The 17,502-nt window shown below is 40.6% G+C and overlaps 1 protein-coding gene across 2 annotated transcripts in view; it reads right to left on the bottom strand.

The window, feature by feature from the left end:
- The window catches only part of CASR (calcium sensing receptor), a 72,501-nt gene that overhangs the window by 28,825 nt on the left and 26,174 nt on the right, over positions 1-17,502 (bottom strand). For both annotated transcript variants that reach the window (XM_048927812.1, XM_048927803.1), the window contains exon 2: positions 6,827-7,269. In XM_048927812.1, the coding sequence (XP_048783769.1) occupies positions 6,827-7,011 (185 nt within the window). In that variant the 5' untranslated portion in view covers positions 7,012-7,269. The remainder of the gene's footprint in view (positions 1-6,826; positions 7,270-17,502) is intronic.

The following is a 17,502-nucleotide window of genomic DNA, read 5'->3' as shown; positions in this document are numbered from 1 at the left end:
CGTAGCCACATTACTTCCATTAGAAGAGTTCTGTCTGATTCATCTGGAATCAGAAATTCTAAATATATCACATTTAAGGTTTATTTTTAGGTCATTTATCTAACTTCATTTCACCAGAGATCTTTGGCTAACTTCCAAAAAAAGTTCTGCTCTGAGGCTGTACCTTGAAGAACAGATAGCATGGTTTCAGTACAAATACCTTGAGCAATATCAAGTCAGAAAGGCTGAGATCAATAAAAACTCTTAGTTATAATTTATGACCAAAGACACATCTGGCTTTTTTAAGAACATCATTGGAGAATGGACACCTATCAGAACAGGAATGTTCTAAAAGAACATTTAGAAGTAATTTGGTCATTTGGACTACTACTTTTTTTGCTCTATTTCCAAACCATTAGGGAGTGAAAGGCAATGGGAGAGACCTGAAATAAAAAGGGCAAGTCTCATAGTGAATAAGGCAGTGAATGCTCTGTACACGAAAAAATATGACAGGCACCCCAAGCTGCCTCACATGGACAGTAATGTCCCTGGGAAGATCAGAATGGCAGCAAGGAGGAGTTTTATGACATTTCCTTTTAGAAGGCTACTTTTTTTTTTCACAGATATTTTTAATAAAATGAAAATAGGGTTTGAAGTGAGGAACTATGAGGGCTGCTCCAAAAATAATGCCTCAAATTTAATTAGGTTGGCCCATAATGTCAAAGGCGGATGTTGGTGATATGACAGTAGAAGCTGAACCTTCTCAACAATATTCTGTTACATGTTGTTGCCATGTGACAGGTGGCAGCATAAGGGCAGTCTGACAAATGGTATCTCACACAGAAGTGCAGATGAAGCAAAGGTGTGTCAATGAATTCCTCTGCGTGGAAAAAGTGGCACCCCTGACATTCATCAACACTTGCTGGACATTTGTGGAAACCAAATAGTGGATGTGAACGTAGTGAGCTGGTGGTTGCCTTTTAGCAGTGGAGACAGTGGGTCACCTCTACTGGTGTAGATTTTTATGAGTGCGTCATGTAGGCTCTTGTCCATCACTGGCAAGAATGCGTAGCTAAAGGTGGTGACCAAGCTGAAAAATAGCATTTTGTAGCTGAGAATTTGCTCTATCAAATAGTGTTATTGTGTTCTTTGTATACGCTCTAGTTTTCATGGAAATAAATTGGAAGCATTACTTTCAGACTGACCTACATATATATTCATGCTCCCGGTGTAAATCAGGAAACAACAAAAAGCATTTTATGTACTTAAAGAGAAGATTGCTGAGAAGTTGGGAAGTACAACTGTGAGAATTTTCACACATTCCTGTACTTATAAGCTTAAATTAAGAAAATTCACTTTAAATTACTGATGTGAGGTATGATACAGAAGTTCAATTCAGTATTCTGCCCATTTGATAGCAAGACTTGGTTTAAATTATTAAAATGCAGGAATATTTCTGGTGGAATCCTCAAAAGCAGTAAGAACTGGACTTCCTTCCACTTGATTTCAAAGAATGCATTTATTATTTAATTCTAGAGATACAGAGTGAGTACAGATGAGTGTCATTTTAAAATGTTATGAGGTATGTTTTTAAAATCAAGGTGAAGATTTCTATAGATAAGCTTCATGAAATGGTGAGCTCACACTTTCTGAAGTATATGACCTGAGATCTATCAGTTCCTGCTTTTATTTTCCTTTCTGACAGAATGTTCCTGATACACTTTTATAGCATTAGGTCTGTATTGTAGCTGCCTGAGGTGGGATTGGCATCCTTTTGCAGGGGAAAGTTGGGCTGGGAGTGTTGTCTGTGAGCTAAATTCAGAATGTTCTTGAAGTGCTTTAATAATTTACTTCAAAGTAGCATGGACAGCAGACCTGTAATTCTCTCCTGTTGAATCTCTGCTGATAACAATAAAGAACAGTCAAATGGGATGGAGACAAAACAAACCTCTCTGTCTTCTCTAATACTTGATAGACCTCCAGACAAGGTCTGGTTTTGTCAACTGATAGCTTTACATCAGTAATACATCAGAGCCAACATTGATACAGTCAGATGAATGCAGTGCCACTAAGCTAGTCTAACAGAAGCAAGATTTCATGATTCCTCCAATTTCTGTGAATGGAAATTGTGCAGATAAACTCTTTCCTATTGTATCATAAGACCCCAAGAAACGGTGTTAGATGTTGCTTCTGGCTTCATGTGTACATGAGTGATAGGTAAAAGCAGCTTTGAACCTTGCAGCAGGTTACCGAGATCCAGCTGACCTCCTGTGCTGTACTTCCAGTGGTACTAATGTGACCTGTCACTGCCATGGTCTGTCAGCCATTCAGAAATTTGGCTGGTAATTTGCACGAAGAAACTGCAACATCTGAAGGATTTACTAACAGAATCAGACTTCAAGTTGTTCCCTAAGATTCCCCATCTATAAGAATGCAGCCAAAGCCACCAAATGCACAGGGACTGTCATAAAAAATAAAGGATGACAAACCCTAATGATGGCACAAAATCCTGAAGAGAAAACTGAGATGTCATTTGTTTGTTTATCTGGTTTGGTTAGAACAGCTCATATTTTCTGGATCCAGTGGAGAAACTGAGATCTGTTAGTGTCTGTAAAGGAAAGGAAGCCATGAATTCACAGCTTCGTGTGAATTCATGAGCTTCAATTATCAATACCTGCAAGGCATGAAACTGAAACCAAAAGAATACGATGAAGAGAAAAAGCCACACTAAAACCCTAAATAGCTCCCACTTACTCTCCCATAGCTGACATGTACTCTATTCAAGAATGGTGGCAAAGGCTGCACATGCCTCTCAGCAAATACCAGTACTTCCCTTCCTATAGTGGTTGAACACATGCTAATTTTTTTTTTCTTCTCTAGATTTCTAGTACATTAATTACATGTTATTGCTGCTACTACCACTGCTATTACTAAAATTTCCAAGGGGAGATCTTCAGTTGTTGGCCAGATTCCTTTAGTCAGGAGGTAAACAGAGCTGCTTACCACCCTTAAAAGTTAGGACTTTGGTTGTGGGAACTGTGCAGACCAAAGAAAATTTTAAAATGGTGGAAGAGAAAGAGAAAAGGGAAATAATTTTGTGTTGGTAGGGAAGATTTGGACAGCAGGATGAGCATACAGTTCTCCAGTAGTATTAGCAAACACATCCACAAGGCAGGCTCGATAGGTACATCCATGTTGCAAACAGTTCAGTACAGGAAGAGGAATCCATGGGTATGGCTGATCTGCGCAATATTACTAACAATAGCACTGCTAACAATAACACTGACGATAATACCACCAGAACTGCTTATCTACCCAAAATCAAGAAAGGAAAGAGGAATCAGGTTATGAACAGGCCTCTGTGGGCACTTATAGGGAATGGGGGTCATGGATTGCTTGTGCTGCACTCAGCCTTTGTCTCCACTGTGCATATCAGATACGTATCAGCAAATGCTATAAGGAATGTTGCTGTGACAGCACCTAAGGTACACAAAGACAGAAGGTATATTTGTATCAAATGCGGGATATTTGGTTGCTTAAACAATAATGCATGTATGTAATTCTGAAGCACAGGAAACAGAATGTGCTCTCTCCTGTCTGACATTTGGTGTTGCAAAATCATGAGTAAGTTTTCACTTTGGACTCTAGAATGCACTGCTTAAAGTGCAAAGAATTTTTCAGTAGAATCAGCACAAAAATAATAGCACAAAATAACAGATAATTATCATTCCTTTTCCTGTCACTGCTGAGTAATGGAAATGTTTTTTCAAATAATCATGTGCAATGTATGCAGAGTAGGTTTGTATGTTGAGCTAAGGAGATAACATATGAATAGTGTGAAAACTGAGAATGGAGGGAGAACTGTCCCATCTATTTAGAGAATTCATGCTTGGGAGTATAGGTATGACACCAAACACAGCTACGTGTGGAAAGACATGCAAACAAAACAGATCAGGTTGAACAGTTCTCAAAAGAAAGGAAAACCACATTATCTTAGAAGTGTCTCATACTGAACTCCAGAAGACTTAGGCCAAACTGCCTGCAGGGTCTCAGTGGGATCCTCAGACATTTTCTTGGTCTCAAAGCAAGAGTATCACATGGTCTGATGATTTGTTGCTGTTCAAATCTGATCAGGGTCATATTTGTTTGATGTTTGATGTGTGACATATTTTCTTATGTAATAAAGAGATTAAAGCCCATCTAAAAAAGGGATGAACATAAAATGGATTAGCCTCAGCTTTGAAACAATACAGTAGAGCTGGAGAAAGTTCAGAAAAGTGCAAGAAGAGTAGTCAGAGGTATGGAAAAGTTTTCACACTTGCCAGGTATAGGCATGCTTATGTTCCTTTAGCTGATTTGCTGTCCTACAAAAGTTTACAACACTGCAAGACTGGGGAGATTCCACGAGGGGAAGAACCTGCAGCCCATTGTATCTCTCCTAGAAAATATGGATTTGATTTTTCCAGATTAGCCAACTAACCAGAAATGAAGAAAATGAACTGTGGTATGAAAAACTCTAGCTTGTGACTAGGAGAATGTATTGGGTTCTTTGAATCTGCATGCACAATCCTTCCCTAGACTACTACCTAACCACAGAATCATAGAATCATGGTTTGGGCCGAAAGGGACCTCAAAGGTCATCTAGTTTCAACCCCCTGCTATGGGCAGGGTAGCCAGTCGCTAGATTAGGCTGCCAAGGATCCCATCCAGCCTGGCCTTAAGCACCTCCAGGAATGGGCCATCCACAAAACCAAGTGGGAATTATGGAGTCCAAAACCAAAAACCGTGACCCTTTTGGTCATGCTCCATCTCATGAGGTTTCTGTGCAAGTTCAGCCAGAGGGATCTACTGATTTATACACTGGTTGAAGTAAAAAATCCATTCAGAAAAAATATCTGCTCTCAATTTAACAGATAACAATAACAAGAAACTTACCACAGTACATAAACTGTCACCATGGACTAATCATTCCATCATTAAAATCTGATGAGTACTCTCAAAAAGTCAACTATTTCTGAATTAAACCTTTCCTGGAAAAGACATGCAATGAAAGAGCTTCCAGCTATCTGTGACTGAATTATCCCTTTGATCAAATTGCAGCTGCTACTACCTCTGCAGCTGGACTTTTTGCCTTCCATTAACTATTTTTTTTTGTGTGTTATGCTATCAAGTGACAGTTTATCTTGTTCCTTTAAGGAATGTGGAAAAAATGGCATAAATGCCTATTCAGTCATCTCCTCACCTGCTAATTCTTGGTGTAGCAGCAAAAGGAATACAGATTTTACCCACATAAAGTTCAGGTGGAGGTTGCCTTTGTCAGATCAAATAGCAATAAGGTGTTCCCATTGAGTCCTCATAACAGCTGGCCTAGGTTTTCAGAATATGCCTGCTGTTAGTAGTATTACCCAGCTAATATATCTTTTGGCAACCACAAACTTGCAGTAGTTCTCGGGAAGGATTCTCCTGTGGTGTATTTTAATGGCATTTCCTTGTTAAGATAGTCACTGACACTGACCCAGTGCTGGCAGAAAATATTCAGGCTGCAAATACTGGCATGTCCTCCCTGCCACATGGAGCAGGTAAAGAAGACAATGAGTTGAAATATTCCATCTCTTTTCAGCATTCCAGTTTTAAAATGGTGAATCAGGCGAGAAAAGAAAACTGAAACAAGCTACTTTTCACTCCATGAAGAAGGCATTCTACATATATTTAGTTTATGACTTTTGTGTGCATGAAACTAAGAAGCCAAAAGAACCTCTATTTAATTACACTTCTTTCTATCCTCTACCTGTGAGGGAATCTGAGAACGATCTCATAACACAGATGGATACGTTCTGCTCTATATCAAAATAGTGGGTAGTGGGAAACTGCACTGGGGATCTGTAGGCATAGCAGAAATGCTGTCAGTAACTCTTCATTCCCATTGCAAAAGAACTGTACTAGGATGAGAGGCCCAAATAATTCCAGATATGCACTTCTTTGCATAAGATTACAGAAGGGGTCCTATAATACTGAAGTGCTCTCCCATGCAAGGGCATGGCAAAATTCAACATCAACTTATTTTGTATTTTAATTGGAATCTGTTTCTGCCAGTTCCCAATTGTGATGTGTAGTATGTACAGGGTTGAGAAGTTAAATGATCCCCATGTTTTTTTCATAAAAAGGAGCACACCTCCTTTAATAAGATAAGCAGTTTTCACAGGTATTTCTCCATCCAGTTAATTGCCAAATATCTGGACAAAACCTGATATGCACTGTTTAAAGAGAAGGAGAAATCTTTGGGTGAGGAAAGACTTAGTAAGGAGTTCAAATCTGGGAGTTTGCAAACAAAGGTCCTAATGGTACAGATATATGTTCAGTACAAGTTTTTCCAGTAATCTATTCCACTCTCACTCATCCACTTGTTTGGGCTGAACAGTTGGTGAAGATGAGAGGTAGACTGTAAACAATCTCCAAATTTGACTCCCGAGCTATTCTGCAAGGCATGGCTGTAATAAAATGAACTCAAAGGCACTAGATTTATTTTCTGTCCTTCTGGTAGGAAAACTAATTTTTGGATGCTATTCAAACATCCACTGTGAATGTCCAGATACATCAATGCCTTTAAGTTTTGGCAGCTCTGTGTAATTGCCTTCTTTTGCTGTCTAAATACTACTTGTGACACTCTACTGCACACACTTCCAGTCCTTACAAATTGCTTTTCCTGTTATTTACACCATATCTTCTCAATGCCTTATAGAGCAGCGCTCTCTGAGTACTGGATTGCATCACTACACACTCAGCTTATAGCTTGTCACTTGCTGCACTTCCCCACCAGAACTTTTTATCTTCTCTTTTTGTGGCTTACCTTATGCACTCCACTGATTCGGGTCTTGACTTTAGATCCTGGTCTTTAGCAGCCACTCCAAAATGGATGGGGAACAATCCTCCAAGAATAATGTCTCCCTTCTTCTGTGCCCGTTGGTTTGGCCCATAGGCAGCAGTGTTCCAGGTAAACAGCAAAAGAATCAAACAGCAGCTATATAAAGTCATTGTTCCTCCTTTCACCAAGGGGTTATAGGATGTAAAATTGGAAAAGACGATGTAAGAAAGCAGATGTTGTAATGTCTAAGATTTTCCTTTCCTTAATACAGCCCAGAGAGCATTTGGGGCACATGTCTGCAGAGAGACAAGCAACAAGGTGGAAGCCACAGTGCTGGTATTTGTCCCTCTGTTTTCTCCATTGTAAAACAATTCAGTGTTCCTTGTTTCTTCATGACCAAAGCGTTACAGAGAGCCCATCCTCGAGAACTGAAAAATAAAGACACCAATAGTGATTCCATGCACACAGCAGAGCCCCATGCACTCACGGTAGTTCTGCTTTGACAAGGCAACATCTCATTATGCCCTCACAGGCTGTCTCCAGTCAACAACCAAGGACATATCCCAACTTTGAAAGAGTGTCAAGCACTCCGGTGATCACAGACGCACCTCCTCAAATAAGCAGCAGAGGTTTTTGCAGATGTCCTCACTCTACCACACTTGTGAAGTGGATTACAAAATCTGCTCATGATTCTGCATGACTGTGGTGTCTCACTTGGAGACCCTGTAAAACTTGTAATCAGACCTCAGTGAGCAGAACACACTGTGGGAGGGTCTTGGATGGGAAAACTGGAAATAACGAAAAATCAAATGCATTAAGAATCAAACCTTTTAAGTAAAGAACTATGGTAAGATTCTGGTACCCATTCATCTAATCTTTTCCACTGGTCAGTCTTTACTTTCTGTTTTGAAGTTATCCTTACTAAAAATGAAACAAAGTCATGAGAAAACTTTTTTATCTAAAGTGAGAATGGCTTCCAGGGAAGTACCTGAAATCAAGATACTTCTCCACAATTAACTATGAAAGCTTGAAAGGTTCAGTCATCACACCACTCCAGGCTTAGCTGTGGAGCTTTGAAGTCTGCATCCTGTTGGGATGACAGATATTGCATCCTCTCTGTGCTCAATACATTTTCTCTGCAGTACATCTACAGGCCTGCCAAATTAAGAGCTAACTTAATTATATGAAAATGGTTATGGTTACAAAGGAGGAGAGGGGCACAAAAATTCATAACAAATGTCTCTTCAACCTTTGGGAACAGGTACAAAAGCTATTAGTAAAAATATGAAGTTTGCCAATTTTGAGACTAAAAGTCAAGCATCTATTGCTAATTCTGAGGATAGCTAATTTCTAGAGCAAGTTATCATGAGTTTTCAAGTGCTGAGAATTTTTTATAAGAACAGCTCATACTGCATTGAATATATCTAGACAGATTTGACCTCTGCCTAGGTCAAAAGAAGAGCTACTATAGGAAAACATTAGGATCCTGGGGGTTCTTAATGTTTCCTGTTCATAATAGCAGTAGTAGAAGTAGTAATTAAAAAAAAAATATATATTATTATTATGCACTCTGTATGACCACCAAGTATGTGTGAATATTTCATACAGTTCTGTTAAAATGAAGGTTCAGAAGCAGCAGTCAATGGAAAAAAAGAGACAAAACTCACATAATTCTGCTACTGCTGCAGTCAGCTTAGACAGCTGGGTATATGTTGCACTTCCCTACCATGGGTTTGTTTTAAGCTATGCCTTGCTCCCAGCAAATTTATTGGGAAGGGCTATCAAATCTTTGGCTGAAGTTCAAAATATGTACAGGCAAACAGTTTTCTAACAAGAAATGTGGAGTCACATTAAAAGATCTTGTAGGAACCTAGCATTGCAGGCTTTGGTGGTTTTTGTTTGTTTGCTTGTGCATGGGTATTTCAGCTCCATCCTCAAAAACTGAAACATGGACATGAAATGCCCAGCTGCTGCTGACACTGTCAGACAGAAAACACTTTGCAGCATTCCTCTAGCAAGCAACTGGAGTTACCTCGGACTACTCTAGCCAGGGTATAATATATCCTACTGCTTGTTAGTGTGTTAACACCTTGACTTCTGGTGTCTTTTACTGAGAAACCTCTGGCATTCATGTGTGACCCTTTGACAACAGGATGACCAGAGCCAGGACTAGCAGGTGACAAATCAGAGCAAAGAGTCAGGGTCTGGAAAACTATTCCTGAGAATTTCAGTTCTCATTTTTTCCCAGTGGGTGGTGGTTCTTGCTTCTTCATTGCCCAAAAGAAAAGGGAAGGAAATGCTTTTTCACTTCTCAGCTAGGAAATGTCATCTTCCTCCCTTCTGTTATGGATTCAAACAATATGTGAAAAGTATGCCAGACATTTTACATGCTGATGTCCTCTCTGCCTGGCTGAGGCTAATGCTGCCAGTTCCTGCAGGACGCATTACTGAAATGCAAACAGTTGTTTTGTTTGTCAGCTGCAGACTCTTTTAATTCTGCTCTGGTTTACAAAGGCCTCCTGTTGTCTGATGCCCCATGTAAATATTTACAATGATCTACAGAATGGGTGTCTGATCTTATGGAAGGAGGAAGACCTGCTCTGGCTGCTGCAGAAGAACGCTTTACACAATGACCTTGGCATATTGCTGATGCTCCTGTCCATACAGTCAGGTAGCTGGTGAACACGCAGCAAGCTTGGTGTTGTTTAAGAAAGGACATAAAGGAAAGAGTGGAATAAAAGATATCTGAAGCAATGGACAGTACATAGAGCCTAAATCAATAAGCAAGAGCTCTTGTGGGCAAAGCAAAAAGGAACAAGCTTGAGCTTTGGTCAGAGGTCCCTTTCTGTAGGAAGCATGCAGTACTTAGAAGCCAGATGTTTGAAGCACAGAGTGATAACTTCTGATGGTGGTTACAAAGAGATGAGATGGTATGACTGACCGGGGCATCTCTTCCTCCTCCTCCTTCCCAGGTGGCAAAAGGAGATGGGGGCTATGTGGTCTTAGAGGTGTCATAGCACTCACACAAGGTGGGGTAGAATCAATGACTTCTCACCTGCTGTAGGAAGAGGGTGAGCTTAAGATCACAGCTTGCTCATTTATGACTGTTTTTTCCCAGTTTTCAGTTTTCCCTTTAACAACTCTTTCTTTTAGCTTTGAGATTCTTTGCTTATGTAAAAGGAAGCAGTTTTCATCATGAACAGACATTGTAATTTAGTTTACTGGGATGCTATGGAGGTGGGTTGAACTTCTAAATAATTAGAAAACTCTCTTTGCCACCAGACAGTACATGGCTGAAGTATTCAATGCGGGAAAAGGGAATTCATATTCTTGCTTCTTTTGTTGAAGCAGAAAAAGTTGAAAGGAAACAGATTTAATCTGGTAAAAAAGGTTAACTTTAAAGCAGTATTTACAGAACTTGGTACTCCAAGAAGTCATTCAAGCAATTAGACAAGTAATTAGGCAATGAAAATAAATTCATGGCATAGGGTAATATTTGGCACCTCTCCTTCGAATAATTTGGAACTAGCTGTTCTCAAGATGGGACAGAGAACAGAAATAATGTCACAGGTTCTATCTCTTATGAGCTGTACGTGTAAGAATTCCCATGGCAGCAAACTGAGGCAATACAGCTCCTTGTAAACTTCCCACTAACATTTACAGCTGTCCATACCTAAATTCATCCAATAGCTGGGACATCGAGTATCTTCAACTCATTTAATACAACACAAGTCTGTCAACAGTTTTCTAGTACTCTCCATACCTGAGGTTGAAAATATCTGAAGATACTGTTTCTGTGATGAGCAGCTATTAGCTTGCTGCCGGTACCAAGAGCTATTATCCTCTGGTATCATCTTTTGTTGCAGGAATTAGATTAAGATTATGGGCCTCTTCCTTATTAAAGGAAAAACTGAATTACCTGCTAATACATGCCTAAAGACATAAAAATGTAGCAAAATACAAGTGGAAATTGTACTGCTAACAAAACAAATTACTGTGCTCCTGCAGTTTTCATCTAGTAAATTAAAAAATATTATATTAACAAGGAACTACACTTAGAAGGAAGCTTTTTGTACTATTTTCTTTCCTTGGTAAGTAGTTTTATGTTTAAGGCATTAGTTAGTATTAAAATGTAAATACTTTGATTCTATGCTATTCAGTGCAGAAGGCTTATTCTCCAGTATGTGTATTTAGCAAGCATAACTCCATGAAATTTCTTCTGTTAGAAAAAAAAAAAAAGCAACAACATAAAAGTATTCTCATTGCAATGTTTTTAAACAGAGTCCTATTTTTATTCTTTTCTTTCCCTAGGGGAATTCCAGGGAATTCCCCATTAAATTATTCTTTAACTAAACTTCTTTTTTCTTTCTATTTCAACGGACCTTTTGATTTTGAACTCTCCTGGAAGTGGAAATAAAGTAGCAGCTGTGTCTCAGTGGAGAAATGTAGAGTGGCTTCAGGAATAGCAAGAGAAAACAGGCAGCTACAGGCATGGTAGAAACAGAACCTGGGGGAGAAGAGAAGGCACCTAGGGACAAGCAGGAGTTTACTGCAGTCAGCACAGTTTTGTCAGGAATCATACAGAGAAGTCAGAAATACTCAATTTGTTTTTTGTGTGAAAAGCCACATGGCACATTCCTGGTATATATTACTTTTGAAGTACCTCTTCGTCTAAGAGGAACTAAGAATGACTTTAAACTGCAGCTGATCAAGTTTGTGTATTGACTGTATAGGAAAGGATCTGACCCTTAGCCCAGGATGGGCTCAGCAACCTGTACATGTTTAGAGCTTTCCAAGAAAGAAGACATGTCAGACTCCTGGGGCAACAAACTCAAACTCCAAGTCTTGCTTCCTCTACATTTACCAGTGCAAATGTCCCCTCACCTCTAACTTGAATGCTCTTTGTTACAGTGTAAGCCTATTTTTTTATCACAGATGAGTGCTTACTTCATTAAAATCACACCAATTTAGAAGTTTAATTACCCACTCATTCTCTTTTCCTTTCTCTTTTTAGAATAAGCAAACTACGTTCATTATTTTTGTAAGAAACAATGCTTTCCTGAACTCAAGATTATTCTTATTTCATTCCTCTGAACTCTGTCCAGTGTGTCTCCAAATTTAGTGCAGAGCAGTGCCCAGAAATGAACACAGTGTTCTCACTGGGCCCTTATCAGTGCTGAGCAGTGGTAGGATTATTCCATGTGCCTTGCAAGCTACAGCTCTGTTTATACATCTCAGCATGGTACTTGTCTTTTTCGAAACAGCATGACACTGTTAACTTATGGTAGATCATCAGCTGAACACACGTCAAAGTTTAATCTGTTTATATCCACAAGGCCTTGAAATTTCATAAGAAATTATAATTTTCAAATGCTTTTTCGGTCCCATTCAAAGCAACAGAAGAAATTGCTAAATTGCATATGATCAGCCTGGGTGCTGCAAGGCTGCCAATGAGGATCCAACATGCTCAAGCTCAGATCAATCTGTTGGGCTTTCAGGACCTCTTTAGTCCAGACATCTGGGAAGACTCCTGGCCATAGTAATATGTAATATCTGTCCCAGTCCCACAGACCCCCAGAGACCCTGGAGTGCCCCACAAGCCTGCCCAGCAAGGCAGCCTGCCCCAAGATGCCTAGTTGCCTAGATGTGAGAACAGCCTGTGTGTGAGATATCACAGAGTTGTAGCATTGGCTGGTCAGGAGGAGCCAAGCTGCTCACCCACCCACACTGGGCTCCTGTTGGGCTCAATGAAAAGGCCTATGAGAACTCCAGCTGTACTTCAGCAAGCTCAGCACATGCCAGGAGACTCCTCAGAGCTCCTTGCTTTTGGCAAATCACTGCTTTCTGAGGAAATGCCCTTTTGTCACAAAATACTCAAACACTCTCTGTTCAGCTTCTTTGTTGAAGTTTCAAAGTTCCTTTATCTTTCTAGAAAGTCCAGCACAACTCAGGCAGGAACCATGCATCTAAGTAATAATTCCTGTCTGTGAGAGCTACACCTCGTATAATGCATGTGCCAGATTAATTCAGGCTTTTTTGGTGGCTTTTAAATCGGGGATTCATTAAGCCTTATTTAATGGATAGCTATAATTTTCTAAAGTGGCAGAAACTCCTCAGCAGATATCTTGCTGTACCTTGAAATTCTCTTATTAATGCAAAGCAGACAATTAGATCATAGTTAGGCTGAAGCCCTGAGCAACATGCCTGCCCTCAGCAGATCTGGGAGAAGTCTGGATGAAGAAGTCTGGGAGATGTCTGTCTGAACAGGGGTCAAAGAGGATATGTGTGGTCAAGTTTGTGTCCAGATACTCAAAATTGCTGAAGGAGGTCCATTCCGTGGAAGAATGGATGATGACCATGTGAGACAAAATGTTTTAGTTCTCAGCACTATGTCAGTATGAGAAAAAGAAAATTGTTCATATATGTCACCTGGGAACGCAGTAGCCCAGCCTTCTTTCACTTGGTCAAAAGGAGGAGTGAGCGCATCGAAGATGCATTCAAAACCAGTCTGCTAGTGCATTCATACAGAAGAACTGTGTTTGAGCTCACTCTGCAGAATTAAATTATTCTGTCTTCAAAGAAAACAAGTCTTAAGTGAAATTAAAATGCTGCCCATGTAAAAAGTGACAGTTTTTACTTCCCCTGAACATGGTGAGATTTTTGTCTTAAAAAGTGGCATGATTCAGAAATGGAATCCCAACTAGTTTGGAAAGTTCGGAGACAAGGTGACTGTAAAGCAAAATTCAGATATAGAGTCATAATTAAATTTCAAAAACATTACCCACACATTTGGTTTCAAATTAAAACCAAAGCATGAATGCTGTAAGTTTTAAAAAGAGTGAGACTTTAAAAAATCATCAAGACTATCAGCACAGGATCTCTGGGACAATATTTCCATGCCTTTAATTAGCTCATGGAGGTATTATCTGGTATAGATGGAACTTGGTTGGCCGGAATTGGGACACTAATATTCTATTGTATTACTGGAAATACATGTTAAAAAAAAAGTTATATCATAGACACATTTGATATCAGAGAGCTAAGAGGAGGCTAAAAATATTCCATACAAATCTGCTGTGATACTGAAGAAATTGCTGAAGCTCATAAATAACAAGTTCTGGCCAGGTCAGATGAAAAAAAAAACAACAAACACATATTCTTAGCACAGGGAGGAATAGCCCACAGAAAGAAAGTAGTGTTTAAGTTGGCCATAAAAAACCTAAACACTTGTCCTAGACCAACATTCTCAAATCTCCAAGATAAACTAAATATTAAAAAAATATGTAGTAAACAATGCAATTGTATCACATTTAATTCTGCTACATTCAATATGCCCAGCATTGTGAAGGTTGTCAGTGGGTTACTGTCCACAAGGTTTAAGCTTGTACAGCTTTCATATCTGTAGCATTATTCATATAATGGTCATATCACCAGTTTTCACCCCTAAGCTCACCCCTAAGCTCAAGTACTGGTGTCCAAATAATAAAGCATGATAAAGGGTGTGGAGTCACACTCCGATCTGTTTTCAGCATTAGTAAATGGCAGAGTGGGAGAAATGTTCCTTGGGTATCACTGTTGCTATTCTTCTCAACAGATCAGTTTCAGAATTAAACTGTTAAAGACCGATGTCTGAATCTCTGGGAACTTGCAGATACAGAAGAAGGCAGCCAGGATTAGTCAGAATACTTTATTTTAAGTATTCTTAAGTATTAAGTATTGTTTTAAGGAACAAATTTGGTGGCAACAGTGGCAGTCAAAAGAAGATCAGTTCCTGTCTATTGCACAGCCAGGCAAAAACCCAGACCTGCTCTTCAGGCAGCATTTACCATGTGTGGATTTAATTGGGAGATTATGAGGCTTCTGATCTACTTGCCACTTCACCGGCTTGTAAAGAGGGCACGATCCCATGGCCTGCAATGGGACCACATGGCTTTACAGCAGGTGTCAGAACTGCACCTGATTTGGCAATTCACATAATGCTTTTGAAATAACTTGCATACTGGTGGCAGTAGCATGCTCACAGTCCCTCGGCAGTGTGATTTAGGTCTTGAGATATGATATCCCTCTGTGTAAATAATTCTATGTGCTGATGTGCAAAAAGTGAAACAGTATGATAACAGAAAATACCTCAGAGAGGTATTTTAGGTTTTAGCCGAGAGAGCATTTAAGCTCAGCTAACACCATTAGATATTAGCAGGCACACAGATATAAGTGATATCTGAACCAGCAAGTGTCTGGTGCCACACACCATGGCTTCAAGTGATTTCTAGGCTCTAAGGAGTTCCAGGTGTGCACCAGCCAATCTCCAGCCTTTTGTGATGCTGCCATAAACCAATCAGCTATTGGTTACTCTGATACATACTGGTAGTTGCATTGGGCCCTCAAGCAATTTCAGATTTAGAGATTCTAGTTACCAGAGAATTCATTTGGTCCGCATCTTAAAGTTGTCCTGTTTTTCCTCTCTGAGACTCTGATCTTCTCTTGCTGTTCCATAGTTTATTCACTTGGTTGTTTCCTATCTCTCCTGTTAAAAACCTGCCATCTTGTAAGTTCTTTAAAGAGAACAAAAGTATAACTTAGATATAATACTTGCCTAAGGATAAAAGGTAATTTCAATGATTTTCGTCTTCCTTTACAGAGGAGATCAGGAGCCTCAGGAGTTACTGTAAGCAGGAGGTAAAATATTTCACTAAAGCCTATTTTATGATATTGTTTTCTCTAACTTTTAGTTTTCTAAAGATAGTTCCACTAACCATGCTAAAGAATGCGCATTCCAGTGACAGCTCTGTTACCCCACCCCATGTTTCTGGGAGGTGGTTAGCCCATCCTGTACAGATGGAGAAAGCACTGGGGAGTACTCTGTGGAATGAGGACACCACATTCTTGTGAGATGTCACTGGTTGTTTGCAAAGTTTGATTGGTTCAGACTTTTGCCTATAACAATCAGGATTCAAGCAGTGTGCCTTTCAGGTTGCTAACATTCCTGCATCTCAAATAAGCCTTCCTCCTATATCTAATACAGAAGCTTTGCCAGCAGGTGTCACCCATCTGAATTGCTATTAATTCCTAATTTGCAGGATTAACATTTTTTTCTGGAGCTGTCCTTCGAAGATACAGAAACGTCAGTGGGCACCGTGTTCACAGCCCACACTACAAAAGTTCACCACTGCCATACAGGACAACCCTAAACCTCTAGGTGGGGGTTTGGGGAGTAAATCTCCCCCAACCCCCCACTGTAAGGGCAGAGCAAGTCCAAGACCGCCTCACAAGACTGAAAGCGTACTATGGGGCCAGATGACATGCATCCCAGGGTTCTGAAGGAGCTGGCTGGTGTGGGTGCTAAGCCACCATATTTGCCAAGCCATCGTATTTGAAAAGTCATGGCTTTCAGGTGAAGTCCCGGGTGACTGGAAAAAGGGTCACTTCACTCTCATGTATAAGAAAGGGAGGAAGGAGGACCCTGGAGAACTGCAGGCTGGTGAGTCTCACCTCTGCCTGGGAAGATGATGGAGCAGATCCTCCTGGATGACATGCTAAACCATATGAGGAGTGAATGTGTGATCTGAGAGAGCCAGAATGGCTTCACCACGGGAAGGTCATGCCTAAGCAATCTGGTGGCCTTCTGTGATGGGGTGATGGTAGTGGTGGACAAAGGGAAGGCAACCAACTTGGACTTGCCTTTGACATGGTTCCCCATCACATCCTTATCTCCAAATGGGAGAGATGTGTATTTGATGGGTGGACCATACAGTGAAAAAGGAATGGGTTGAAAGGCTACAGACAAAGGGTGGTGATCGATGGTTCTATGTCCAGGTGGAGGCTGGTAATCAGCAGTGTTCCCCACGGGACTGTCTTGGGACCGGCGATCTTTGACTTCTTTGTCAGTGACATTGATGATGGAACTGACTGCACCCTTAGCAAGTTTGCTGATGACACCAAGCTGAGTGGTGCTGTTGATACAATGGAAGGAAGGGATGCCATTCAGAGGGACCTCAACAAAATTGGAAGGTGGGCCTGGGTGAACCTAATGAGGTTCAAGACTGCAAAGTGCAAGGTTTTGTGCTTGGGCTGGAGGAATTCCAAGCATATATACAGACTGGAAGGAGCAGTCCTTGAGAGCAGCCCTGCAGAGAAGGACCTGGGGGATCCTGGTGGATGAAAAGCTGAACATGAGCCAGCAGTGTGCTCTTGCAGCTCGGAAAGCAAATGGTATCCTGGACTCCATCAGAAAAGGGGAGGGGGATGATTGTCCCTCTCTACTCTGTCCTTTGTGAGGCCCCATCTGGAGTACTACATCCAGGTCTGGGGCCCCCAATACGAGAAAGACAGGAGATGTTAGAGGAGGGCCACAAAGATGATTAGAGAGCTGGAGAATCTCCCCTATGAAGACAGGCTGAGGGAGCTGGGCTTGTTCAGCTTGGAGAAAAGAAGACTGCGGGGTGACCTCCTTGTGGCCTTCCAGTGCTTCAAGGGAGCCTACAAACAGGAGGGGAGTCAATTATTTGAAAGGGTAGATAACAGCAGGACAAAGGGAAATGGTTTTAAGTTGAGAGAGGAAAGATTTAGTTTGGATATCAGGTGGAATTTTACCACCTGAGCTGGTGAGGTGAGGTGCTGGAACAGGCTGCCCGGAGAGGTTGTGGATGCCTCATCCCTGCAGG

This window comes from Lagopus muta, chromosome 1, assembly GCF_023343835.1.
Source record: "Lagopus muta isolate bLagMut1 chromosome 1, bLagMut1 primary, whole genome shotgun sequence".
NCBI lineage: Eukaryota > Metazoa > Chordata > Aves > Galliformes > Phasianidae > Lagopus > Lagopus muta.
Note: the sequence above shows the minus strand (reverse complement) of the source record. Positions and strands in the feature narration are given on the sequence as shown.